This window comes from Macaca mulatta, chromosome 19, assembly GCF_049350105.2.
Source record: "Macaca mulatta isolate MMU2019108-1 chromosome 19, T2T-MMU8v2.0, whole genome shotgun sequence".
NCBI lineage: Eukaryota > Metazoa > Chordata > Mammalia > Primates > Cercopithecidae > Macaca > Macaca mulatta.
This window is the reverse complement of record NC_133424.1, coordinates 9,261,994-9,289,856: the sequence shown is the minus strand read 5'-3', so window position 1 is coordinate 9,289,856 and position 27,863 is coordinate 9,261,994. Positions and strand designations below refer to the sequence as shown.

Sequence of the window (27,863 nt, the reverse complement as noted above, 5' to 3'; positions counted from 1 at the left end):
TTTTGTCCAGCCAGGGCTCCTTTTATTCATTCAGGGGTGGGTTTTTGAAACGCAGTGCAACTTTTATATAAAGTCGAGGGTGCCAGGAAAGTGGGCCTGCCAGGTGCAGAGAAGCGCAAGAAGCTTGCTGGAATGTTCCAGCTTTAAGGGCGCCCTTGATACACCGGCCACAGCTGCTGGCCCAGAAGGTGCCATGTGGGCCTCAGAATGAGATCAGTGTGCCTGCTCCGTCCAGAGCTCAGGACCGTGTCCACCTGTCCTCGATATGAACAACAGTGTGCAAAAAAAAAAAAAACAAACAACCCTGATAATATCTTCACACAGGATCACAGACTAGGCTCCGCATGGTGTCTCTTGGCCTAAGAAGCGTTCAGGCCGTGCGGGAAGTGTTAGGCAGTTTCCATCCTTCCACAGGACAGGGTATTGCCAGCTACCTCTGGCCTCTCTGCTGCAGGGCCCGGACAGCCCAGCGTTCATACTGGCGTCTCCTCTGCCACCTTCTTCAGGAGTCCAGCCGCCAGCGGAGAATGCTGGGGGCCCTCGGAGCTGTCCGCTTCCCGGATCTTCAGGCGAACTTTCTGGTTGGTCTTTCTCCACTCGGAGTACAGCTGGCAGTGGTAGCGGAAGGAGACCTGCGGGGCAGTCCTGCAGTGAGCGGGGGCGCTGAGAAGGACTCCACCCGCAAAGGAGGCAAAGCAAGTTGCCGTGGCACCCGCGTTGGCCCAAACCACGGCTGGGGCTCATGCTTCCAGAAGCAGAGCTGGCTTACGAACATTCCTCCCGCAAAGTGCACACACACAGACCCATTCACCATCCTGGTGACACCCACCAGCTTTCAGAGTCCTGCAAAGACAAGATACACCGCACACACACCAGCAGGAAGCAAAGGGGAGCTCCTTCCCTGCCTCTCAGTGGGAAGGAAGTGAAACAGCCTCTTGGGAGGCATTAAATGTCAATCGGTCAGGCCCGGCGCGGTGGCTCACGCCTGTAATCCCAGTAGTTTGGAAGACGGGGCGCGGGGGAAGATCACTTGAGCTCACGAGTTCAAGATCAGCCTGGGCAACATGGAGAAACCCTGTCTCTACTAAAAACTCTGACTCTACTAAAAATACAAAAATTGGCCGGGCGCGGTGGCTCAAGCCTGTAATCCCAGCACTTTGGGAGGCCGAGGCGGGTGGATCACGAGGTCAGGAGATCGAGACCATCCCTGGCTAACATGGTGAAAGCCCGTCTCTACTAAAAATACAAAAAACTAGCCGGGCGTGGTGGCGGACGCCTGTAGTCCCAGCTACTCGGAGGCTGAGGCAGGAGAATGGCGTGAACCCGGGAGGCGGAGCTTGCAGTGAGCCGAGATCACGCCACTGCACCCCAGCCTGGGCGACACAGCGAGACTCCGTCTCAAAAAACAAACAAACAAACAAAAACAAACAAACAAAAAAAACAAAAATTAGCTCGGCGAGGTGGCCTGTAGTCCCAGCTACTTGGGAGGATGAGGCAGGAGAATCGCTTGAGCCTGGGAGATACGGGCTGCAGTGAGCCGAAATCGCGCCACTGCACTCCAGCCTGGGTGACAGAGTGAGACCCTGTCTCAAAAAAAAATTGTTTTAATGTAAATCAGTCACATAATTGCCAAAACATGCAAGCAAAAAAGATGTCACTCAATAGGTGAATGAATAAATAATCAGTGGTGCTTCCAGATAATGAGATATTATTCAGTGCTAAAAAGAAACTAAGCTGGGAAAGGTAGCTCATGCCTGTAATCCCAGCACTTTGGGAAGTCAAGGCCAGGGGATAACTTGAGCCCAGGAGTTCGAGGTCAGCCTAGGCAACATAGCAAGACCTTGTTTCTAAAAAATATTTTAGAATCAGCCAGATGTGGTGGCCCAGGTCTATGGTCCCAGTTACTTAGGGGGCTGAGGTAGGAGAATCATTTGAGCCCTAGTGGTTGACACTGCAGTGAGCTGTGCTCACGCCACTGCAATCCAACAGAGTGAGATCCTGTCTCAAAAAGAAAAAAAAAAAAAATGCTGGGCACCCTGGCTCAAGCCTATAATCCCAGCACTTTGGGAGGCCAAGGTGGGTAGATCACCTGAGGTCGAGAATTCGAGACCAGCCTGACCAATATGGATAAATTCCATATCTACTAAAAATACAAAGTTAGCTGGGCGTGGTGGCGGGTGCCTGTAATTCCAGCTACTCAGGAGGCTGAGGCAAGAGAATAGCTTGAACCCGGCAGGGAGGGGTACGAAGGCTGCAGTAAGCTGAGATCAGGCCACTTCACTCTAGTCTGGGTGAAAGAGTGAGACTCTGCCTCAGAAAAAAAGCCCTTAAGTCACAAAAATAATTTTAACTGCATATCACTAAATGAAATAAACCAACCTGAAGATGCTACATACTGAATGACTCCAACTATAGGACATTCTGGAAAAGGCTAAACTATGGAGACAGTAAAAAGATCAGCAGTGAACAGGGGTTGGGGAAAAGGAGAATGGCATGAATAGAGAGAGCACAGAGGATTTTTAGGGCCATGAAACTACTCTGTCTGATATTATAATGGTGAATATGGCCAGGCGCAGTGGCTCACGCCTGTTATCCCAGCACTTGGGAGGGCCAAGGTGGGCAGATCACGAGGTCAAGAGATCGAGACCATCCTGGCCAGCACGGTGAAACCCCATCTCTACTAAGAATGCAAAAATTAGCTGGGCGTGATGGCACATGTCTGTAGTCTCAGCTACTTGGGAGGCTGAGGCAGGAGAATCACTTGAACCCAGGAGGCGGAAGTTGCAGTGAGCCGAGATCGCACCACTGCACTCCAGCCTGGCATAGAGTGAGACTCTGTCTCAAAAAAACAAAACAAAACAAAAAAATAGTGAATACATGTCATTATACATTCATTAAAACGTATAAATGTCCAACAATAAGAGTCAGCTCCCAGCCTGGGCAACATGGCAAAACTCTGTCTCCACCAAAAAAATACAAAAATTAGTCAGGCGTGATGCACACACCTGCAATACTAGCTACTCAGGAAGCTGAGGTGGGAGGATCAATTGAGCCTGGGAGGTTGAGGCTGCAGTGAGCCATGACCACACCACACTGCACTGCAGTCTGGGTGACAAAGCACGATCCTATCCCCTCCCCGCCACACACACACACACACACACAAAGGCCAGGTGCGATGGCTCACACCTGTAATCCCAAAACTTTGGGAAGCCAAGGTTTGAGCCTGGGAGTTTAAGACCAGCTTCGACAACATAGCAAAATCCTGTCTCTACAAAAAATACAAAAATTAGCCAGGTGTGGTAGTGGACACCTGTGGTCTTGGTTACTCGGGGGGCTGAGGTGGGAGGATCGCTTGAGCCCAGGAGGCAGAGGTTGCAGTGAGCGGAGATCACACCACTGCACTCCAGTCTGGGAGACAGGGCGAGATAACCACTGCAAAACAAACAAATGAAAAAAGTGAATCCTAATGTGAACTATGGTTTTAAAGGGATAATGAAGGTTCACTGATTCTAACAAATGCCCTACTTGGGTACACGATGTTAACAGTGAGGGAGGCTGTGCAGGTTGTGTGTGTATGGAGCAGGGTGATATACAGGAACTCTCTGTACTTTCTGCTAGATTTTGCTGTGAACTGAAAATTACTCTAAAAATTAGTCTATTAAAAAATTTAAAAGTGGCCAGGCACGGTGGCTCACACCTGTAATCCCAGCATTTTGGGAGGCAGAGGCAGGCCGATCACGAGGTCAAGAGATCAAGACCATCCCGGCCAACATGGTGAAACCCTGTCTCTACTAAAAATTTAAAAATTATCTGGGCGTGGTGGCGCACAACTGTAGTCCCAGCTACTCAGGAGGCTGAGACAGGAGACTTGCTTGAACCTGAGAGCCAGAGGTTGCAGTAAGCCAAGATCGCGTCACTGCCCTCCAGCCTGGTGACAGAGTGAGACTTCGTCTCAAAAAAAAAAAAAAAAAAAAAAAAGTTACCTGGTGCAATGGCTCATGCCTATAATCCCAGCACTTTGGGAGACTAAGGTGGGCAGATCACCTGAGTCCAGGAGTTCGAGACCAGCCTGGCCAACGTGGTGAAAACTCATCTCTACTAAAAATACAAAAATTAGCCAGATATGGTGGCAAATGCCTTAATCCCAGCTACTCAGGAGGCTGAGGCACGAGGATTGCTTGAACCGGGGAGTCGGAGGTTGCAGTAAGCCAAGATCGTGCCATTGCACTCCAGCCTGGGCAACAGAGTGAGATTCCGGCTCAATCAATCAATCGATCAATCAATAAATGTCAGTGGTTCACATCCTTTGACCAAGCAAGTTCCCAAGAAAGATTTGCATGGACAGTGCCCAAAGCACTGTTCATAATGGAAAAAAAAAAGGAAGAAGTAGAAATAAAACCACATACACATTGGAAAAAATCCCAGTGCCTGTCAAAAGTGATTGGTTAAATAAATATGGTACACCCATACAATGAATATCTGCTGGGTGGCTGCCTCGTTGTGTGTGTGTGTGTGTGTGTGTGTGTTTTTTTTTTTTTTTTTTGAGACGGAGTCTCGCTCTGTCGCCCAGGCTGGAGTGCAGTGGCCAGATCTCAGCTCACTGCGAGCTCCGCCTCCCGGGTTCACGCCATTCTCCTGCCTCAGCCTCCCGAGTAGCTGGGACTACAGGCGCCCACCACCTCGCCCGGCTATTTTTTTGTATTTTTTTTAGTAGAGACGGGGTTTCACCGTGTTAGCCAGGATGGTCTCGATCTCCTGACCTCGTGATCCACCCGTCTCGGCCTCCCAAAGTGCTGGGATTACAGGCTTGAGCCACCGCGCCCGGCAGTGTGTGTGTGTTTTTGTTTTTTGAGATGGAGTCTCACTCTGTCACCCAGGCTGGAGTGCAGTGGCCGGATCTCGGCTCACTGCAAGCTCCGCCTCCCGGGTTTACGCCATTCTCCTGCCTCAGTCTCCCGAGTAGCTGGGACTACAGGTACCCACCACCACGCCCAGCTAATTTTTTTGTATTTTTTAGTAGAGACGGGGTTTCACCGTGTTAGCCAGGATGGTCTTGATCTCCTGACCTCGTGATCTGCCCGTCTCGGCCTCTCAAAGTGCTGGGATTACAGGCTTGAGCCACCATACCCAGCCTGTTTTTTTTTTTTAAAGAACACCAGCAAAATGAAAACAAGCAGATACTAAAACAGTAGCTGTGATTTCATCCAGTTTACATATTTTAAAATATGCTGGTAGGGGCCGGGCACGGTGGCTCATGCCTGTAATCTCAGCACTTTGGGAGGCCAAGGTAGGCGGATCACCTGAGGTCAAGAGTTCAAGACCAGCCTGGCCAACATGGCGAAACCCCGTCTCTTTACTAAAAATACAAAAATTGGCCGGGCGTGGTGGCATGTGCCTGTAATCCTAGCTACTCAGGAGGCTGAGACAGGAGAATCGCTTGAGCCGAGGAGGCGGAGGTGGCAGTGAGCCAGGATTGCGCCACTGCACTCGGCACTCTAGCCTGCATGACAGAGCAAGACCCCGTCTCAAAAAAAAAAAAAAAGAAAATGCTGGTAGGTGCACTGAAAAATACTTTGTGAGGCAGAGACTCCCCTACAGCTGGACAATAGTGGTTATGTCTGAGGGGTGAGACTGTGGGAAACTTCTGCCTCTAAGCAATGGTTCTGCTGCCTACCAGAGGCCTAGAACAACACCTCACACCCCCGTCATTCTGTCTGTCTCTGTCTCTCATTCAGGCTTTTTTTCTCTTTTTTTTTTTTGTCTTTTTCTGTGAGACAGAATCTTATTCTGTCACTCAGGCACCCAGGCTGGAGTGCAGTGGCGTGATCTTGGCTCACTGTAACCTCTACCTCCCGAATTCAAGTGATTCTTGTGCCTCAGCCTCCCGAGAAGCTAGGATTACTGGCATGTGCCACCACACCTGGCTAATTTTTTATTTATTTATTTTTTTGAGATGGAGTCTTGCTCTGTTGCCCAGGCTGGAGTGCAACGGTGCAATTTCAGCTCACTGCAACCTCTCCCTCCCAGGTTCAAGCCATTCTCCTGCCTCAGCCTCTTGAGTAGCTGAGATTATAGGTGCGTGCCACCACACCCAGTTAATTTTGTATTTTTAGTAGAGACAGGGTTTCACCACGTTGGTCAGGCTGGTCTCGAACTCCTGACCTCGTGATCCACCCACCTCAGCCTCCCAAAGTGCTGGGATTACAGGTGTGAGCCACCACACCTGGCCAATTTTTTGTATTTTTAGTAGAAACGGGGTTTCACCATGTTGCTCAGGCTAGTCTTGAACTCCTGACCTCAAGTGATATGCCCGCCTCAGCCTCCCAAAGTGCTGGGATTACGGTGTAAACCACTGCATCCAGCCTTTTTTTTCCTTTTTCTTTTACTAATATTATTATTTTCTTTGAGACAAGGTCTGGCTGTATCACTCAGGCTGAAGTTCAGTGGTACAATCTCAGCTCACTGCATCCTCTGCCTCCAGTGCTCAAGCGATCCTACCACCTCAGCCTCCAGAGTAGCTGAGACTGCAGGCATGCACCACCATGGCCGACAAACTTTTGTATTTTTTGTAGAGATGGGGTTTTGTCACTTTGCCCAGGCTGGTCTCGAACTCGTGAGCTCAAGCAATCTGCCTGCCTCAGCCTCCCAAAGTGCTGGGATTACAGGTGTGAGCCTCCGCACTTGACTCTATTATTATTATTTTATTATTTATTTATTTATTTTTAAACGGAGTCTAACTCTGTCACCAGGCTGGCGTGCAGTGGCTTGATCTCAGCTCACCACAACCTCTGCCTCCTGGGTTCAAGCGATTCTCCTGCCTCAGCCTCCTGAACAGCTGGGACTACAGGCGCGCGCCACCACACCCAGCTAATTTTTATATTTTTAGTGGACATGGGGTTTCACCACGTTGGCCAGGATGGTCTCGATCTCCTGACCTCATGATCCGCCCGCCTCGGCCTCCCAAAGTGCTGGGATTACAGGCGTGAGCCACTGCGCCTGGCCTACCACTAATTTTTACATTTTTTGTAGAGATGGACATCTTGCTTTGTCGCCTCATCCTGGTCTTGAACCTCCTTGCTTCAAGCAATCTTCCTGCCTCGGCCTCCCAGTGTGCTAGGATTGCAGGTGTTAACAGCCACTGGGCCTGGTTTCACTCAATGTTTTCATTTCAGTTCCTCTCTCTCTTCCCCTTCAATTTCTTTTTCTTTTCTTTCCTTTTTTTTTTTTTTTTTTTTTTTTTAAAGACAGAATCTCACTCTGTTGCCCAGGCTGGAGTACAGTGGCACAATCTCGGCTCATTGCAACCTCTGGCTTCTGGGTTCAAGCAGTGCTCCTATCTCAGCCTCCCTAGTGGCTGGGATGACAGGTGCATGCCACCACACCAGACTAATTTTTTGTATTCTTAGTAGAGATGGGGTTTCACCATTGTTGGCCAGGATGGTCTCAAACTCCTGACCTCAAGGAATACGCCCACCTCAGCCTCCCAAAGCATGGGGATTACAGGCATGAGCCACTGCACCAGGCTTTCCCCTTTCAATTTCTTTGTTTTTTTTTTTTGTTTGTTTGTTTGTTTTGAGACAGAGTCTTGCTCTGTCGCACAGGCTGGAGTACACTGGCGCAATCTCAGCTCGCTGCAACCTCTGCCACTCAGGTTCAAGTGATTCTCCTGACTTAGCCTCCCGACTAGCTGGGATTACAGGCACCCACCACCACGCACAGCTAAATTTGTGTACTTTTAGCAGAGGCAAGATTTCACCATGTTGGCCAGGCTGGTCTGGAACTCCTCGGCTCAGGTAATCCACCTGCCTTGGCCTCCCAAAGTGCTGGGATTATAGGAGTGAGCCACTGTGCCTGGGATTTCCCTTTCAATTTCTTTCTTTCTTTTCTTTTCTTTTTTTTTTTTTTTTTTTTTTTGAGACGAAGTTTCGCTCATTACACAGGCTAGAGTGCAATGGCACGATCTCGCCTTACAGCAACTTCCGCCTCCTGGGTTCAAACAATTATCCTGCCTCAGCCTCCCGAGTAGCTGGGATTACAGGCATGCACCACCACACCTGGCTAATTTTGTATTTTTAGTAGAGACGGGGTTTCTCCATGTTGGTCAGGCTGGTCTCGAACTCCTGACCTCAGGTGATCCACCTGCCTTGGCCTCCCAAAGTGCTGGGATTAGAGGGGTGAGCCACTGTGCCCAGCCTCAATTTCTTAATCTACATCTATTTTCCCATTTATTTGTTCTCCCCCAATCTCTCTCTCAGGCATTTGCTCCTCTCTGCCCCGCTCCTAATCTTGGGGGTTCATGGATGGGGGTTCCTGCACTCAGGTCAAGGTTTACACCTAGCTCAGGGATTCCCTAGACCTTTGTCACATTTGGAATCTGAAGCTCCCAGAGAGGCAGGGTGACCTCAGAAGCACTCTTCCACCCAGGGCCATAGACAGAGGCAGCCAGGGAGCCCCGTACCCCACAAGCCAGGGGTCAAATCCCTGGCCCTGCTGCTCCCAGCGGCAGAGCTCCAGATGCACGCTGCAAAGCCGCGGCCACTCACCAGCGTCCAGAGGACATAGATGGTGAAAAGGGCGATGGTGAGGGCAATGAGACCCACGGCCTCCAGCTGGCTGTGGAGCCGGAGGTGGTCCTGGGCCCCGCGCAGACACAACCAGCCCGAGATGGCGGCCAGCGGCGTGATGAACAGGAAACACACCATGTCGCAGCACAGCGTCCGCTTCTCGGTCCGCGGCCCCGGGTCCTTCAGCCACTGCAGGGGAGAGGACGGGGAAAAGGGGGCAGAGGAGGGGCTGCTGAGGGGGAGGGGTCAGGACCTCCAGGTCTAGGCCTCCCTCTCTCCTTTCCTTCTTTCTTTTATTTTTTTGAGACGGATTCTTGCTCTGTCGCCCAGGATGGAGTGCAGTGGCGCGATCTCGGCTCACTGCAACCTCCACCTTCCGGGGTTAAGCAATTCTCCTGTCTCAGCTGCCGGAGTAGCTGGGATTACAGGCAAGAGCCACCATGCACGGCTAATTTTGTATGTATATATATATTTTTGAGACAGAGTCTCGCTCTGTCGGCCAGGCTGGAGTGCAGTGGCATGATCTCGGCTCACTGCAACCTCGACATCCCAGGTTCAAGGGATTCTCCCACCTCAGCCTCCGGAGTAGCTGGGATTATAGGCAAGCACCACCACGCCCGGCTAATTTTGTATTTTTAGTAGAGATGGGGTTTCACCATATTGGTCAGGCCGATCTCGAACTTGTGTCCTTGTGATTTGCCCACCTCAGCCTTCTAAAATTCTGGGACTACAGGTGTGAGCCACCACGCCTGGCCCTTTCCTTCTTTCAAACATTTATTGAGCTCATGAGGAGCCAGGGCCTGCCAGGTGCTGGGCACTTTTACTCCCATTTTACAGATGGGGAAACTGAGGCACAGAGGAATTAACTCAAGTGACCAAACTCACACAGCTACATAGTCCACAAAGCTGGGGCTGCAACCTGGGAAGTCTTGCTCCAGGACTGAAGCGTCCTTGGCTACTAATCTACTATGCTTGGCCTTCCCCAGATGACGGGCCAAAAGAAATGGGCTTTAAAGAAAAAAAAAAAGCCCTGGCACAGTGGCTCATATGTCTGTAATCCCAGCACTTTGGGAGGCCAAAGTGGGCAGATCACTTGAGGCCAGGAGTTCGAGACCAGCCTGGCCAATATGGAGAAACCCCGTCTCTACTAAAAATACAAAATTAGCCGGGAATGGTGGCACGCACCTATAATCCTAGCTACTCGGGAGGCTGAGGCAGAAGAATCGTTTGAACCTGGGAGGTGGAGGTTGCAGTGAGCCGAGATCACATGCTGTACTCCAGCCTGGGTGACAGAGTAAGACTATGTCTCAAAATAATAATAATAAATTCTTTAATTTTTTTATAGAGACAGGGTCTCACTGTGTTGCCCAGGCTGGTCTTGAACTCCTGGCCTCAAGTGATCTTCCCACCTTGGCTTCCCAAAGTGCTGGGATTACAGGCGTGAGTCACCGCACCCAGCCAAGAAATGGGCTTAATTCATGAAATTCTGGTGGATGAGACAGAAGGGGCCCCTGCCCTCCCATGCTGGCAGTGGAGGTATGAAATGGGTGAATGGTCACACAGGGCAAGACCTTGCCAAGGAAGTGACATTGAAGAGAACGAAATGAACAGAAGGAACCATGTGAAGAATGGGGGAGATGGGCCTCTAGGCTGCAGGGGCGGCAGATGCAAAGGCCCTGGGGTAGGGGGAGGCGGCCTAGACAAGATGTGTGGGGAGTGGGCCGTGTGGCTGTAGCATGAAGACCAAAGTGGGTGTGGGCGGGTGTGTGAAGGGACTGGACCTCCCTCCCACTTTTCTCCCTATACCCTGACTCCCAGGTGGGCCAGGGGTTTTCTAGGTTTTTTTTTTTGAGACAGAGTTTGCTCTTCTTGCCCAGGCTGGAGTGCAGTGGCCGGATCTCAGCTCACTGCAAGCTCCGCCTCCTGGGTTTACGCCATTCTCCTGCCTCAGCCTCCCGAGTAGCTGGGATTACAGGTGCCCGCCAACTCACCCGGCTAGTTTTTTGTATTTGCAATCTTGGCTCACTGCCACCTCCGCCTCCTGGGTTCGAGCTGGGATGACAGGTCCCCACTACCACGCCGAGTAATTTTTGTATTTTTAGTAGAGACGGTGTTTTACCACATTGGCCAGGCTGGTCTCGAACTCCTGACCTCAGGTGATCTACCCTCCTCTACCTCCCAAAGTGCTGGGATTGTGAGCTACCATGTCCAGCTTTGGGTTTTTTTTTTTGTTTTGTTTTGTTTGAGATAGAATCTCACGCTGTTGCCCAGGCTGGAGTGCAGTGGCGCTATCTCAACTCACTGCAAACTCTGCCTACCAGGTTGAAGTGATTCTCCTGCCTCAGCCTCCCGAGTAGCTGGGATTACAGGCATGCACCCCCCCACCCAGCTTTTTTCTTGTTGTTTGAGACAGAGTTTTGCTCTGTCACTCAGGCTGGAGTGCAGTGGCTTAGCCTCAGCTCACTGCAACCTCCACCTCCCGGGTTCAAGTAATTCTCCTGCCACAGCCTCCCTAGTAGATAGGATTACAGGCTCCCACTACCACACCTGGCTAATTTTGTATATTTAGTAGAGACAGGGTTTTGCCATGTTGGCCAGGCTGGTCTTGAACTCCTGACCTCAGGTGATCCACCCACCTTGGCCTCCCAAAGTGCTAGGATTACAGGTGTGAGCCACTGTGCCTGGACTTTTTCCTTTTTTTCTTTTTTTTTCTTTTTTTGTATTTTTAGTGGAGACGGGGTTTCACCATGTTGGTGAGGCTGGTCTCGAACTCCTGACCTCAAGTGATCTGCCTGCCTTGGCCTCCCAAAGTGCTGGGATTACAGGCATGAGCCACTGCATCCAGCAGCTTGTTACTTTTCATCTCTCAGGCCTCAGCTAGTGGGGTTCACCTCCTGCTGAGGCCTTGCTTGACACCCCAAGTTGCCCCACCCACTGTGACATGTTTTTCCCTTATCGCACTATTGCTCCCAGAAACCAGTTGCTTCGTTGATTTTTTTTTTTTTTTTCCTGTAACCTCATATCAGAAGCGATGCTTCAAAGTCCAAATTAAAGTTACTGGACTTTAATCTCCATGAGTGCCCGGCCCTATGTGTCTGGCTGGTGGCTGGGTCCCCAGTGCCTAACAGAGTGCTGGGCATGCTGGAGGTGCTCGGGAAATCTCTGCTAATGAAGGACATACGCTGGGCACAGTGGCTCATGCCTGTAATCCCAGCACTTTGGGAGGCCGCGGTGGGTGGATCACATGAGGTCAGGAGTTTGAGACCAGCCTGGCTAACATGGTGAACTCCATCCCTACTAAAAATACAAAAAATTAGCTGGGCGGTGGCACACGCCTGTAATCCCAGCTACTCGGGAGGCTGAAGCAGAAGAATCGCTTGAACCTGGGAGGCGGAGGTTGCAGTGAGCCGAGATCGTGCCACGGCACTCTAGCCTGGACAACAAGAGTGACGCTCTGCCTCAAAAAAAAAAAAAAAAAAAAAAAAAAAGGTAGAGGAAGGAGAAGAAGGAAGAGAAAGACTGACTCCCAAACCCCGGGCCTCGTTTCCGACACACCGTCAGCAGACCCACCCGGTGGACAGAAATGGTAAGGGGGTCTGCCCTGGGGAGACCACCAGATTGCCCAGGGCAGCTCCTGCCTTTGCCCCCATGTCTGCCCTCTCCCCGCTGCCCACCACAGTCTCACACTCTCAAGGGTACCTCTGTGAGCGGTCGAGGCCGTTTCTCCACTGCAAACTCCGTGTGGCACAGCTCGCAGTAGCTGGTGTTAGATGAGGAAAGCCACTTCTCCAGACAGCTCTTGTGCACAGCACCCAGAGTGCCGGTGCAGCCACACGGGGACAGCAAGCACTCCCCATTTGCTCCCTCGTGGCAGATCCGGCAGAAGGGACCGTCACTGGACACGGAGATAGGACCCGTGAGCAATGATTGCGCTTTCTGTCTATACCTGCTTCACTACCCACTGGATCACAAGCTCACCCTTACCCCATGCTGCCCCTTGGTGAACTCCTACTCATCCTTCAATGCCCAGCTCCAAATGTCCTTCCCTTTGGGGAGGAGATGCAGAGAAGGTAACCTTGCGAAGCCTTCCCAGACTCCCACAGGTGCAGTGATGTGTTCCCTTCCCAGGACACCTGTAGCACCCTCTCAGACCCAACATGGGCATCTGTTATACCCGCCCCCCAATGTCCTCTCCAAATTTTCCTAAAATACCCACCCTGATTATCCTGCACAACTTCCCCACCCTCAACTCTTTTTTTTTTTTTTTGAGATGGAGGCTCGCTCTGTTGCCCAGGCTGGAGTGCAGTGGCACAATCTCGGCTCACTGCAAGCTCTGCCTCCCGGGTTCATGCCATTTTCCTGCCTCAGTCTCCCGAGTAGCTGGGACTACAGGCGCCTGCCACCATGCCTGGCTAATTGTGTTTTTGTATTTTAAGTAGAGACAGGGTTTCACCATGTTAGCCAGGATGGTCTCCATCTCCTGACCTTGTGATCCGCCTGCCTTGGCCTCCCAAAGTGCTGGGATTATAGGCGTGAGCCACCACACCCGGTCCCCCACCCTCAACTCTTAATCCTCAAAGACCGGCTGGGTGAGGTGGCTCATTCCTGTAATCCCAGTACTTTGGGAGGCCAAGGCGGGCGGATCACGATGTCAGGAGTTCAAGACCAGCCTGTCCAACACTGTGAAATCCCATCTCGACTAAAAATACAAAAATTAGCCAGGCATGGTGGTAGGTGCCTGTAATCCCAGCTACTGGGGAGAATGAGGCAGGAGAATCACTTCAGCCTGTAAGGCAGAGGTTGCAGTGAGCCAAGAATACGCCACTGCACTCCAGCCTGGGCGACAGAGCAAGGCTCCGCCTCAAAAAAAAAAAAAAAAAAAAATTCCTCAAGAACTAGTGCAGAGCAGACAACACTCCTGATGACCTCGGGCCTCAGGCTGGACCGGTCAGAACACCAGGCCAGGCGCAGTAGCTTATGCCTGTAATTCTAGCACTTTGGAAGGCTGAAGCAGGAGGATCACTTGAGCCGAGGAGTTCAAGGCCAGTGTGGGCAACATAGTGAGATCTCAACTGTATAAAAAAAACATTTTTTTTTTTTTTTGAAATGGAGTGTCTCTCTGTCACCAGGCTGGAGTGCAATGGTGTGATATCAGCTCACTGCAACCTCCCCCTCCCAGGTTCAAGTGATTCTCCTGCCTCAGACTCCCAAGTAGCTGAGACTACAGGTACGTGCCACCACGCCCAGCTAATTTTTTTTTTTTTTTTTTTTTTTATTTGATAGAGACAGGGTTTCACCATGTTGGCCAGGCTGGTCTCAATCTCCTGACTTTGTGATCTGTCCGCCTCGGCCTCCCAAAGTGCTGGGATTATAGGTGTGAGCCACCGCGCCGGGCCCCAAAATTTTTTTTAAAGACTGAGCTTGGCTGGCCGGGCGCGGTGGCTCACGCCTGTAATCCCAGCACTTTGGGAGGCCGAGGCGGGCGGATCACAAGGTCAGGAGATCGAGACCACGGTGAAACCCTGTCTCTACTAAAAATACAAAAAAAAAAATTAGCCGGGCGCGGTGGCGGGCGCCTGTAGTCCCAGCTACTCAGGAGGCTGAGGCAGGAGAATGGCGTAAACCCAGGAGGCGGAGCTTGCAGTGAGCCGAGATCGCGCCACTGCACTCCAGCCTGGGCGACAGAGCGAGACTCGGTCTCAAAAAAAAAAAAAAAAAAAGGCCGGGCGCGGTGGCTCAAGCCTGTAATCCCAGCACTTTGGGAGGCCGAGGCGGGCGGATCACAAGGTCAGGAGATCGAGACCACAGTGAAACCCCGTCTCTACTAAAAATACAAAAAAAAAAAAATTAGCCGGGCGCGGTGGCGGGCGCCTGTAGTCCCAGCTACTCAGGAGGCTGAGGCAGGAGAATGGCGGGAACCCGGGAGGCGGAGCTTGCAGTGAGCCGAGATCGCGCCACTGCACTCCAGCCTGGGCAACAGCGTGAGACTCCGTCTCAAAAAAAAAAAAAAAAAAAAAGACTGAGCTTGGCAAGATGGTGCATGTCTGTGGTCCCAGCTACCTGGGAGGATGAGGCGGGAAGATTACTTGTGCCCAGGAGTTCAAAGCTCCAATGACCCATGATTGTACCACTGCGCTCCAGCTTGGACAACAGAGTGAGAACATTTGAATAAAAGCAAAAGAAAATAGAACAGCACGCACCCCTGCTCACGGCGACCAACTCAGGCTTGTGTGATACCATCAGAGTCACCAACAATCTATTCCTAAAATTCTTTGTTTCCCTGTAAACTCCAGAACTGTAGGCCACAAGGCTGACGTAAGCCTGGAGCTCCTGGCAGCTGCCTAGTCTCTGTGTGGAACCTGTGAGCGATGCCAGCACAGAGGAGAGCAGAGCCGAGAGACAGGGAAAGGTAGATTCAAAAGGACATCTTTGGAGGCTCCCGGATCTAACCATACCTGAAGCCCATGCTACCTGAGAAACCTGTGTGTCCAGAAAGAAGTGCTCACCTGCTCCTCTGCCCTTGTGAGGGGGAAACAGAAATAAAAAGCATCTGCGGAAAGCTGCCTCGGAAAAGTCTCCAGCCCTGGCCCAATCTCTGGGGATGCTGGGTCCTTCCCAGGGCAGCTCAGGAGGCAGGAGGCGTGGCCCAGAGGCCATCCAGCCATGAGTCACTGTTTCCCAAACATTTCTGGCCAGAAGGCAGACTGTGAGGTCGCACCAAGAAGAGCTATTTTCCAGACAATGCTGATTTCCTCTCGGAGAGACTGTATTCTTTTCTTTTCTTTTTTTTTTTTTTTTTTTGAGTCACCCAGGCTAGAGTACAATGGTGCGATCTCAGCTCACTACAACCTCTGCCTCCAGGGTTCAAGCTATCCTCCTGCCTCAGCCTCCTGAGTACCTGGGACAACTGGCATGTGCCACCATGCTTGGCTAATGTTTGTATTTTTAATAGAGACGGGGTTTCACCATGTTGGTCACACTGGTCTTGAACCCCTGACCTCAAATGATCCACCTGCCTCAGCCTCCCAAAGTGTTGGGATTACAGGCGTAAGCCACCACGCCAGGCCTTCTTTTCTTTTTTGAGAAAAGGTCTGGCTCTGTTGCCCAGGTTGGAGTGCAGTGGTGCGATCACAGCTCACTGCAGCCTCGAACTCCATGGCTCAAGCAATCCTCCTGCCTCAGTCTCTCAAGTAGCTGGGACTACAGGCGGCACCACCCCACACAGCTAACATTTTTTAACTTTTTCTACAGAGGGGGGGTCTCACTATGTTGACCAGGCTGGTCTTGAACTCCTGGGCTCAAGCGATCCTTCAGCCTTGGACTTCCAAAGTGCTGGAACTACAGGCGTAAGCTACTGTGCCTGCCTGGAAATGACTGTTTTCTATCCTTTTCTCAGATTCTCATGCTGCCGGGTGGGGTCGGGCTGCTTCAAAAAGAGCCCAACAGGCTGTTCATGGCTGCTTTCTCAACAGTTCTGTCCCTGGACTGCTATTTCCTCCTGCAATGGCAAAAGGGCATGCCTGCCTCCCTCCTTTCTGAACCTATACCCTGATCCCACCCTCCCCCCATACACACACAAACAAAGTTAACAAAAAAGGAACCCCTCCTCCGGAAACCAACTCAGGGAAACACAAGGGACGAGAATCTTGAGGAAGAACCACGTCAGTTTGGAGCTCGTTCTGGGAAACCCTGAAAAAGTGTGGGAGAGCCAATTCAGAGAAGAGGCCAGGCACAGTGGCTCACGCCTGTAATCGCAGCACTTTGGGAGGCTGAGGCAGGTGGATCATCTGAGGTCAGGAGACCAGCCTGACCGACATGGTGAAATCCTGTCTCTACTAAAAAAAAAAATACAAAAATTAGTCAGGCTTGGTTGCGGGGGGCCTGTAATCCCAGCTACTTGGGAGGCTGAGGCAGGAGAATCGCTTGAACCCAGGAGGCAGAGATTGCAGTGAGCTGAGATCACGTCACTGCACTCCAGCATGGGTGACAAAGTGAGACACTGTCTCCAAAAAAACAAAACAAAACAAATTCAGAGAAGAGAGGAAAAAAGCCTCAATATTTGTTGAGCGCTTACTATGTACCAGGTACTATTCTAAGAGCAACATCTGGATTTATCTGTCTCATTCTGTAAGGAAGGTGCTTTTTTTTTTTTTGAGATGGAGTTTCGCTCTGTCGCCCAGGCTGGAGTGCAGTGGCGCAATCTCGGCTCACTGCAAGCTCCGCCTCTCAGGTTCACGCCACTCTCCCGCCTTAGCCTCCCGAGTATCTTGGACTACAGGCGCCCGCCACCACGCCCGTCTGATCTTTTGTATTTTTAGTAGAGACAGGGTTTCACCGTGTTAGCCAGGATGGTCTCGATCTCCTGACCTTGTGATCTGCCCACCTTGACCTCCCAAAGTGCTGGGATTACAGGCGTGAGCCACTGTGCCCAGCCCTTTTTTTTTTTTCTGAGCTAGAGTCTCACCCTGTCACCCAGGCTGGAGTGCAGTGATGTGATCACGGTTCACTGCAGCCCCGACCTCCCAGGCTCAAGTAATTCTCCAACCTCAGCCTCCTGAGTAGCTGGGACTATAGGTGTGTGCCACCACTCTTGGCTAATTTTTTGTATTTTTTTGGTAGAGATGGGGTCTCCCTATATTGCCCAGGCTGATCTCAAACTCCTGGGCTCAAGTGATCCATCTGCCTCAGCCTCCCAGAGTGCTGGGATTTTGCAGGCAGGAGCCACCATGCCTGGCCATCAGGTGCTATTTTTGCCTCCATATGAGAAAATGGAGGCTGAGAGGAGTGAACTCATTTCTGCAAACTTGCACAGTCAGGAATCCATGCAGCTGGGACTGGGACCCAGGAAGTCTGACTCCAGGGCAGAGTACCCTAGGTGGCTGTGCTGTGTGCACTGCCCGCCTCAGATGCTGCGCTAAGAAAATGGGCTTTGCTCATGACATTTTGGCAGGGATATAATGCAAAAGATACAGATTAGAAGGAAATGGGGGCCGGGTACAGTGGCTCACCATGTCTACTAAAAATACAAAAAGTAGCAGTGGCTCACTCCTGTAATCCCAGCTACACAGGAGACTGAGGCAGGAGAATCCCTTGAACCCGGGAGGCAGAGGTTGCAGTGATCTGAGGTTGTGCCACTGCATTCCAGCCTGGGTGACAGAGTGAGACTCTGCCTTAAAAAAAACAAAAAAAAAAAAAAAGAAGGGGCCAGGTACAGTGGCTCACACCTGTAATCCAAGCACTTTGGGAGGCTGAGGTGGGTGGATCACAAGGTCAAAAGATCGAGATCAGCCTGGCCAACATGGTGAAACCCCATCTCTACTAAAAATACAAAAATTAGCTGGGTGCTGGATGTGGTGGCATGTACCTGTAGAACCAGCTACTCAGGAGGCTGAGGCAGGAGAATTGCTTGAACCCGGGAGGCGGAGGTTGCAGGGAGCCAAGATCACGCCACTGTACTCCAGCCTGAGTGACAGAGCGAGACTCTTTCTCAAAAAAAAAAAAAAAAGCTGGGCGTGGTGGCTCACGCCTGTAATCCCAGCACTTTGGGAGGCCGAGGTGGGTGGATCACCTGAGGCCAGGAGTTCGAGATCAGCCTGACCAACATGGAGAAACCCCGTCTCTACTAAAAATACAAAAAAATTAGCCGGGCGTGGTAGCACATGCCTATAATCCCAGCTACTACGGAGGCTGAGGCAGGAGAATTGTTTGAACCTGGGAGGCAGAGGTTGCGGTGAGCCGAGATCGTGCCATTGCACTCCAGCCTGGGCAACAAGAGTGAAACTCCGTCTCAAAAAAAAAAAAAAAAAAAAAAAAATTTTAAAAAGAAGTTGGGCACAGTGGCTCATACCTGTAATCCCAGCACTTTGGGAGGCTGAGGCGGGCAGATCACCTGAGGTCAGGAGTTTGCGATCAGCCTGGCCAACATGGTGAAACCCCGTCTCTGCTAGAAGTACAAAAATTAGCCAGGCGTGGTGGTGGGTGCCTGTAATCCCAGCTACTCAGGTGGCTGAGGCAGGAGAATGGCTTGAACCTGGGAGGCAGAGGTTGCAGTGAGCTAAGATTGCGCCACTGCATTCCAGCCTGGGCAACAAAATGAGACTCTATTTCAAAAAAGAAGAGAGAGATACAGTGGTGAACTAACTTGTCCCAGGTCACTCTGGGAGAGACGGAGGTGTCCACTCAGTGTCGGGGCCCAGGCACTGAGCCCACAGCCTACACTCCTGACCACCCCCTAGACTGCCTCCCAAAAGTGTGTTACTTGCCAACATTTGACCTTCAGATTTCACATAATAATCTGGAATTTCAGCTTTTCCTAAAGAACCAGACCTGGCCAAAGCTAGGCCTCTGTTTCCACAAGGCAATAACTGTTCGTGTCTCTTTCTCTGTTTACCCACTTGGCCCTCTGTCGATGGTTGGACTTCTGACCGCAGGCTGGGAGAAGGTCACTGGGCCCAGAGAGAAGAGGCAGTAAAGGCCAGGACATCCACGCGGTCGCCACTCACCTCGGTGTGTCCAAGGCACGGATGACGGTGGAGAGGAGCCGGCCATCCCTCGAAGTCACCTGTGCCACATACTGGGGCGGTCCGAGGCCCGTAGCCTCCACGACCTTGGAGAAGGCAGGGCTGCCAGAGCAGTCACACAGGGAGCCAGGGAGGTGGCAGCAGTCACCCGTCGTCATGGCCACAGGGAGCCTTGTATCCTCAGGGCCTGAGGCCCATGGTCCCAGGAGCCTGGGAACAGACCAGTGCGGAGGTTAGGGGCAAGGTTAGTGAGCCTGATGGACTAAGGTTTGAGTCTCTTGTCAAGGCTGTAGGGACCACTAGAAAATTTACGTCTCTGAGCCTTAGTTTGCATGATCTGTAAAGTGGGCCTCTGTGGGGCCAGTAAGGATTTAAGGAGACGATGAGTGTAACTCAGCACAAGGCTGGTGTACAGCAGGAGCTTGGGTTGTGTTATTTCTCGCACTCCTAAGAAAAGCTAGGCTTCCCTGGCCAGGCGCGGTGGCTGGTGCCTCTAATCCCCGCACTTTGGGAGGCTGAGGAGGATGGATCACAAGGTCAAGAGATCGAGACCATCATGGCCAACATGGTGAAACCCCGTCTCTACTAAAAATACCAAAAAAAAAAAAAAAAAAAAGAAAAAAGAAAAAGAAAAGCTAGGCTTCCCATTCTGGCTAACACGGTGAAACCCCGTTTCTACTAAAAATACAAAAAATTGGCCGGGTGCGGTGGCTCAAACCTGTAATCTCAGCACTTTGGGAGGGCGAGACGGGCGGATCACGAGGTCAGGAGATCGAGACCATCCTGGCTAACACGGTGAAACCCCGTCTCTACTAAAAAATACAAAAAACTAGCCGGGCGAGGTGGTGGGCGCCTGTAGTCCCAGCTACTCGGGAGGCTGAGGCAGGAGAATCGCTTGAAACCAGGAGGGAGAAGTTGCAGTGAGCCAAGATCGTGCCACTGCACTCCAGCCTGGGCGACAGAGCAAGACTCTGTCTCAAAAAAAAAAAACAAACAAACAGGAAAGCTAGGCCTGGCCAGGTGTGGTGGCTCACGTCTATAATCCCAGTGCTTTGGAAGCCAAGGCAGGAGGATTTTTTGAGCCCCAGGAGTTTGAGACCAGCCTTGGCAACACATCAAGACTCTACCTCTGTAAAAACAAGAAAATTAGGCCAGGAGCAGTGGTTCACACCTGCAATCCCAGCACTTTGGATTCAAGACAATCTGCCTGCCTGGGATTGCCTGAGCTCAGGAGTTTGAGACCAGCCTAGGTGACATGGTGAAACCCTGGCTCTACAAAACAAAACCAAAAATATTGGCCAGGCGTGGTAGCACAGGCCTATAGTCCCAGCCACTTGTGAGGCTGAGGTGGGAAGATGACCTGAGCCAGGAGTTTGAGGCTGCAGTGAGCTATGATGGTGCCCACTGCACTCCAGCCTGTGCCACAGAGTGAGACCCTGTCTCTAAAAAAGAGAAGACAAGAAAAGCTAGGCCTGCTCTTACCCTCAAAGCCTCCAGGGCCAGGACTACCTTTCAACTAATACCACCTTTCCACCTTTCCAGATACGGTATCAGAACCAGTTCTTTTTTTTTTTTTTTTGAGACGGAGTCTCGCTGTGTTGCCCAGGCTGGAGTACAGTGGCACGATCTCAGCTCACTGCAACCGCCACTTCTTGGGTTCAAGCGATTCTCCTGCCTCAGCCCCCGAAGTAGCTGGGATTACAGACGTGCACCACTACGCCTGGCTAATTTTTGTATTTTTATTTATATTTGTTTTTTTTGGTTTTTTTTTTTGAGATGGAGTTTCCCTCGTCGCCCAGGCTGGAGTACAATGGTGCGATCTCCGCTCACTGCAACCTCCACCTTCCGGATTCAAGCGATTCTCCTGCCTCAGCCTTCCAAGTACCTGGGATTACAGGGGCCCACCACCACGCCCAGCTAATTATTTTTATTTTTATTGTATTTTATTTATTTTTTTTGAGATAGAGTCCAGCTCTGTCGCCCAGGCTGAAGTGCAATGGTACGATCTTGGCTCACTGCAACCTCCGCCTCCCAGACTCAAACGATTCTCCTACTTCAGCATCCTGAGTAGCTGAGACTACAGGCACACGCCACCGCGCCCAGCTAATTTTTGTATTTTTAGTAGAGATGGGGTTTCACCATTTTGGCCAGGGTGGTTTTGATCTCTTGACCTTGTGATCCCCCTGCCTCGGCCTCCTAAAGTGCTGGGATTACATGCGTGAGCCACCATGCCCGGCCTATTTTTTTGTATTTTTAGTAGAGAGAGGGTTTCACCATGTTGGCCAGGCTGGGCTCGAACTCCTAACCTCAGGTGATCCACCTGCCTCAGCCTCCCAGACTGCTGGGATTACAGGCATGAGCCACCACGTCCAGCTAATTTTTGTAGTTTTAGTAGAGATGGGGTTTCACCATGTTGGCCAGACTGGTCTCAAACTCCTGACCACCGGTGATCCATCTGCCTCGGCCTCCTAAAGTGCTGGGATTACAGGTGTCAGCCACTGTCCCCAGCCCAGCCGAGAATGCCACTGAAGGAACAAGAGCCCTTTCTGGAGACCTCCTTGAAGCCAATACAGGTGCCCTGGAGCCAAGGATCTCTGTCCCTAGCTTGTCCAAACCCCAAGAGTTACAATGTTCAGAGCCCCTGCATCTCCTAAAGTGTTCAGAAAGTCCAAGCAAGAGAGGCAATCAGGTACTCACTGAAGTACTCCCACCCCCACCCCAAGTCAGCTTTTAAACTGTCAATCAAAATCCAAGCCCCAGAGCAGGGGAAGTTGTTCATACCTGTAATCCCAGCACTTTGGAAGGTCCAAGCAGGACGATCACTTGAGGCCAGGAGTTTGAGACGAGCTAGGGCAACATAGAGAGACCCTGTCTCTCTGAAGGTTTTTTTTTTTTAATTAGCCAGCCATGGTGGTGAAAGCCTGTAGTCCCAGCTACTTGGGAGGCTGAGGAGGGAGCCTCAACTTCTTGAGCCCAGGAGTTCAAGACTGTAGTGAGCTATGATCACACCACTGTACTCCAGCCGGGTGACAGAGCGAGACCCAGTCTCCAGTCTCTAAAACAAAAGCAAGCAAAAAAAAAAAAAAAAAAAAAAATCTGAGCCCCAAAGTGGGAAGGTGAAGGAATGGGGGAGCAATTACTAACTCTTGGGCTAGGACAGTTCACCGCTGGATAAATGCCCTCTAAAAAGCTCAGCCCGCAGCCTTCCTGGCCTCACATGTTCTCCAGAGCATCACAGTCCGGCCTCTGCAGGCCAGATAAGCAAGTATTACCCAAAGGCAGGGGCCCAAGAGGAAGACTGCACGCCTGAGATAACACCCATAGGGCAGTGGCCGGGCCTGACACAGGGTGCCTGCTTCTGTCCCTCCCAAGTCCCTGCAACCAGAACCTTCAGCTCAGAGGCCAAAGGGGAAGCGGCTGGGCTCTTTACGGGAAGGCGGGCAGAGGCGTCCTTTCCTCCAGCCCAGCCCCTCTGAGGATAGGTCTTTACAATTTCCTTTTTTTTCTTTTTTTTTTTTTTTTTTTTTTTTTGAGACGGAGTCTCGCTCTGTCGCCCAGGCTGGAGTGCAGTGGCGCGATCTTGGCTCACTGCAAGCTCCGCCTCCCGGGTTCACGCCATTCTCCTGCCTCAGCCTCCCGAGTAGCTGGGACTACAGGCGCCCACAACCGCGCCCGGCTAATTTTTTGTATTTTTAGTAGAGACGGGGTTTCACCGTGGTCTCGATCTCCTGACCTTGTGATCCGCCCGCCTCGGCCTCCCAAAGTGCTGGGATTACAGGCGTGAGCCACCGCGCCCGGCCTCCTTTTTTTTCTTTTAAGACAGGGTCTTGGCCGGGCGCGGTGGCTCACACATGTAATCCCAGCACTTTGGGACACCGAGGTGGGCGGGTCACCTGAGGTCAGGAGTTCAAGACGAGCCTGACCACGTGGAGAAAACCCGTCTCTATTAAAAATACAAAAATATTAGCCAGGCATATTGGCGCATGCCTGTAATTCCAGCTACTTGGGAGGCTGAGGCTGGAGAATCGCTTGAACCTGGGAGGCATAGGTTGCGGTGAGCCAAGATCGCGCCATTGCACTCCAGCCTGGGCAACAAGAATGAAACTCCATCTCAAAAAAAAAAAAAAGACAGGGTCTTGGCCGGGCGTGGTGGCTTACGCCTGTAATCCCAGCACTTTGGGAGGTCAAGGTGGGTGGATCACCTAAGTCAGGAGCTCGAGACCAGCCTGGCTAACATGGCAAAACCCCGTCTCTACTAGAAGTACAAAAATTACTCAGGCACGGTGGCGGGCGCCTGCAATCCCAGCTACCTGGGAGACTGAGGCAGGAGAATCGCTTAAACCTCAGAGACGGAGTTTGCAGTGAGCTGAGATCATGCCACTGCACTCCAGCGTGGGTGACAGCGAGACTTCATCCCAAAAAAAAAAAAAAAAAAAAAAGACAGGGTCTCACTCTGTTACCCAGGCTAGAATGCAGCGGTGTGATCTCAGCTTACTGCAACCTCAGCCTCCTGGGTTCAAGCAATTCTCCTGCTTCAGCCTCTCGAGTAGCTGGGGCTACAGCTGTGTGTCACCACACCTAGCTAATTTTTGTATTTTTAGTAGAGACAGGGTTTCACCATGTTGGCCAAGCTGGTCTCTAACTGCTGACCTCAAGTGATCTCTCTGCCTCGGCCTCTCAAAGTGCTGGGATTACAGGCTTGAGCCACCACCCCTGGCCTGGTCTTTACATTTCTGTAGATAACCATATATCACAGGAACTATCCCAGCTCCTGTATAGGATGTTCTAATGTTTCTTCTATCAGGGAGAAAACAAAACAAAACAAACAAACAAAACAGGTAAATCTGCTAATGCAAGGCCTGCGAACCACCAAAATTATACCAGCAGCTTCTATCTATCAAGAACTGGAGGCCAGGCGCAGTGGCTCAAGCCTGTAATCCCAGCACTTTGGAAGGCCGAGGCGGGCGGATCACGAGGTCAGGAGATCGAGACCATCCTGGCTAACACAGTGAAACCCCGTCTCTACTACAAAATACAAAAAAAAACCTAGCCGGGTGAGGTGGTGGGCGCCTGTAGTCCCAGCTACTCAGGAGGCTGAAGCAGGAGAATGGCGTAAGCCCAGGAGGCGGAGCTTGCAGTGAGCTGAGATCCAGCCACTGCACTCCAGCCTGGGCTACAGAGCGAGACTCCGTCTCAAAAAAAAAAAAAAAAAGAACTGGATACTGTGCCAAGCAAGCTCCATACATAGTCATCATCTCACTGAACTCGAAACAGTTGTTATAAGTGTCTCCTTCAAAGGTCACCTTCCTGGAGAAGCCTTCTCGACTATGCTGTCTGGGGCCGGACGCATTGGCTCATGCTTGTAATTCCCACACTTTGGGAGGCTGAGGTGGGAGGATAGTATGAGCCCAGGAGTTTGAGAGAAGCCTGGGCAACATAACAAGACCTCGCCTCTACAAGAAATACAAAAATGAGCCGGGTGTGGTGGTGTGCGCCTGTAATCCCAGCTACTCAGGAGGCTGAGGTGGGAGAATCATTTGAGCCCAGAAGGTTGAGGCTGCGGTGAGCCATGATTGCACGACTGCACTCCAGCCTGGGCCACAGAGCAAGACCCTGTCTCAATCAATCAAGCGCCACTGGGGTCCACTTGATTCCCCTCCTGGCATGTGTCCCTGTCTGAAACATTCTACTTATTCATCTACGTATTTAGCCATGTCTGTTGTTCCACCCTGCAGTGAATTCTATAAAAAAGGGACCTTGTCAGATTGCCTCCTGCTGTCCCCAGCATGTGGCCCTGGCCCTGTGTCTAGCCCAGAGCTGCTGCATTTCTAGTTGCTACTGCAGTCATTTCTCTTTTTCTTTTTTTATTTTTTGAGACAGAGTCTCGCTCTGTCGCCTAGGCTGGAGTATAGTGGCCGATCTCAGCTCACTGCAATCTCCATCTCCTGGATTCAAGGGATTCTCCTGCCTCAGCCTCCCGAGTAGCTGGGATTACATGCACCCACCACCATACCTGGCTAACTTTTGTATTTTCAGTAGAGACGGGGTTTCACCATGTTGGCCACGTTAGTCTCAAACTCCTGACCTCGTGATCCACCCACTTCAGCCTCCTAAAGTGCTGGGATTACAGGTATGAGTCACCGCGCCTGGCCTATTTCTTTTCTCTCTTCTGTTGTTTGTTTGTTTGTTTGTTTTGAGGCAGGGTCTCACTCTGTCACCCAAAAGGCTGGAAGGCAGTGTAGTAATCCTCCCACCTCAGCCTCCTAAGTAGCTCTGCACACCACCACATCCAGTTAATTTTTGTATTTTTTTGTAGAGATGGTGTTTTGCCAAGTTGCCTAGGCTGGTCCTGAACTCCTGGCCTCCAGTGATCTGCCCGCCTTGGCCTCTCAAAGTGTTGGGATTACAGGCATGAGCCACCATGCACGGCCTGGATATAGATCTCATTGAGTCTTCACAACAAACCAATAACTACACCCTGTGATGGGGGAAGAGGCCGATGCTCAGAGAGAGGCATCTACCTTTCCAAGGTCACACAGCTGGGAAGGGGTGGTGTCAGAACTTGAACTTAAAACAGTCCAGGGAGTGGGTCTGGACCTCAAGAGACCTGGGTTCTTTAACTCCTGGCCCTCCTGGCTCTGCCACCAATGCTGAGTGTCCTGGTTCAAGTCATTTTGCTTCTCTGGGCTTCATTCTAATGATGGAGCTGGTGGAATCTGTCTGTGGAGGGGGTCTCCTGAGAAGGAGCCTCCAGGCTGAATTCATCAAGTAAAGCTCACCCTTAGCTAGGCTTGTTTAGGGTGGCACTGAGGCCCCCCAGTCTTTTCCATACCTGCCCAGGCTCCTTTTCCTAAAGGTAGGAAACAGAGAGCAGAGGAATCAGAGGGCCCTAAAACTCCCTACAGTGTGATCTCAGGCAGCTGTTTTACTCTCTCAGCCTCAGTATTCTCATCCACAAAATGAGTGTTATAGGCCGGGCGAAGGGCTCATGCCTATAATCCCAGCACTTTGCGCACTTTGGGAGCTCAAGGATGGTGGATCACTTGAGGCCAGGAGTTCAAGACCAGCCCAGTCAACATGGTGAAACCACCTCATTTCTGCTAAAACGACAAAAACTGGCCAGGCATGGTGGCGGGCGCCTGTAATCCCAACTACTCGAGAGGCTGAGGTGAGAGAATCGCTTGAACCTGGGAGGCAGAGATTGCAATGAGCCGAGATCGTGTCACTGCATTCCAGTCTGGGCAAGAGAGGGAGACTCCATCTAAAAAAAAAAAGAAGGGGTGTCATAATATATAGTTCATAAATTAGTAAAAATTAAGAAATTAATTATTAGCTCCTATTATAATTACTATCATCAGCTTACAGAGCTGTTGATGAGAGGCCACACAGTCAACCCCTGGCACACACAGTAAGTGCTCAATAAAAGCTCACTATTGGCCGGGCACGGTGGCTCATGCCTGTAATCCCAGCACTTTGGGAAGCCGAGGCGGGTGGATCACGAGGTCAGGATATCGAGACCATCCTGGTTAACACTATCTCTACTAAATATATATATATATAATATATATATATATAAAATTAGCTGGGCATGGTGGCGGGCGCCTGTAGTCCCAGCTACTCGGGAGGCTGAGGCACGAGAATGGCGTGAACCCGGGAGGCATGAACCCGGGAGGCAGAGCTTGCAGTGAGTGGGAGATCACGCCACTGCACTCCAGCCTGGACGACAGAGTGAGACTCCGTCTCAAAAAAAAAAAAAAATTAATATTTTTTAGGGTAAATGTGGAGGTTGTCATTGCATTCATTCCTCTTCCCTTACCATAGAGAGGCTCCTGTGTGTCCTTCAGTTCCTTTAGGCACTGCATGAGAAACGAGGTTCCAATCCCACCTCTACTCCTTATGTGCTGTGTGGCCCTGGGCAAGACACTTAACCTGTCTAAGCCTGGACTCTCTCATCTGTATAACAGGGGACATTTCTAGTGCTTCCATCTACTCAGTATGGTTTCAAAAGAACTGAATGAGCTCAATATGCCCATTTGATTACGCTGTTTTGAGTACCCATATAGCACAGGGTATCCTGTTTGAGCATCTTTGTGCAAAGTGGCTGGCTCATTATATTATAACTTACTATTTTGCAAGTAGAGAGGCTCTGAGAAGGAGGTTGGGGAAGGGCATTGGCCACTTCGTAGTTACCTACTGTGTGTCAGGCGCTTTCTGCACCAGCCACCTCCTGAGTCCTCCCAGAAGCCCCATCAGGTTGGCAATGGGATGACCCAGTTTCACAGGTGGGGAAACCGAGGCTCGGAGAGGCGCCTACTGTGTACCGGACCCCGGGGACCTCCCACCGGCCTTGACACGGGAACTGGGGTCCCCGCGTCCCTGAGAAGGCTGTGGTCAAGGGATCGAGCCCAGCCGTCCCGCCCGGGTGCCGAGCTCCGGCCTCGAACCCGGGGCTGGCCCGCGGACTGGCGTCCTCTGACCCCACCTGCAGGCCCATGCCTACCTGATACGCGGCCGGGCCGGGCGGCCGCGCAGGCCCCTCCGTTCGCCCCGGCCCGGGTCCCGGCCCGGCCCGGCCCGTCGGCGCCACTAGCTCCGCTCCGGCCGGCACCTGCGTCCGGGCACCGCCCGCCGAGCCGACAGCGCCGCGGGCCAATAGCGACCGCCTCTCGCTCTCACTCGCCAATCGCCACGCACGTCCCGCCCTGAGAGGCGGGGCCGGAGGCGACAGGGACGCCGTGGGCCGCACAGGCCCCGCTGCGCCGCAGCTGCTGACTCCGCC

At 51.5% G+C, this 27,863-nt stretch overlaps 1 protein-coding gene and 1 long non-coding RNA gene across 13 annotated transcripts; one reads left to right on the top strand and one right to left on the bottom strand.

Annotated features, from left to right (window-relative positions):
* On the bottom strand, positions 1 to 27,711 carry MARCHF2 (membrane associated ring-CH-type finger 2). Of its 12 annotated transcripts, XM_077979885.1 has the most exons (8): positions 27,585 to 27,711; positions 26,272 to 26,345; positions 25,098 to 25,441; positions 21,866 to 22,139; positions 19,067 to 19,294; positions 12,264 to 12,459; positions 8,544 to 8,753; positions 1 to 632 (listed from the first exon to the last, which is right to left on the bottom strand). In XM_077979885.1, exons 5-8 carry the CDS (start codon positions 19,240 to 19,242, stop codon positions 474 to 476), a joined length of 741 nt encoding a protein of 246 aa, XP_077836011.1. In that variant the 5' UTR covers positions 19,243 to 19,294; positions 21,866 to 22,139; positions 25,098 to 25,441; positions 26,272 to 26,345; positions 27,585 to 27,711; the 3' UTR covers positions 1 to 473. The 12 variants fall into 12 exon arrangements, with proteins under 12 accessions (XP_077836011.1, XP_077836009.1, XP_077836013.1 ...); XM_077979883.1 differs by lacking the exon at positions 25,098 to 25,441; XM_077979887.1 differs by lacking the exons at positions 25,098 to 25,441; positions 26,272 to 26,345 and having other exon boundaries at positions 27,210 to 27,711.
* LOC144337067 (uncharacterized) lies at positions 6,364 to 10,489 on the top strand. Its single transcript, XR_013409699.1, has 3 exons — positions 6,364 to 6,665; positions 9,166 to 9,539; positions 10,256 to 10,489. It is a non-coding gene; the product is annotated as an uncharacterized LOC144337067 (long non-coding RNA).
* Positions 27,712 to 27,863: the final 152 nt, after the last annotated feature.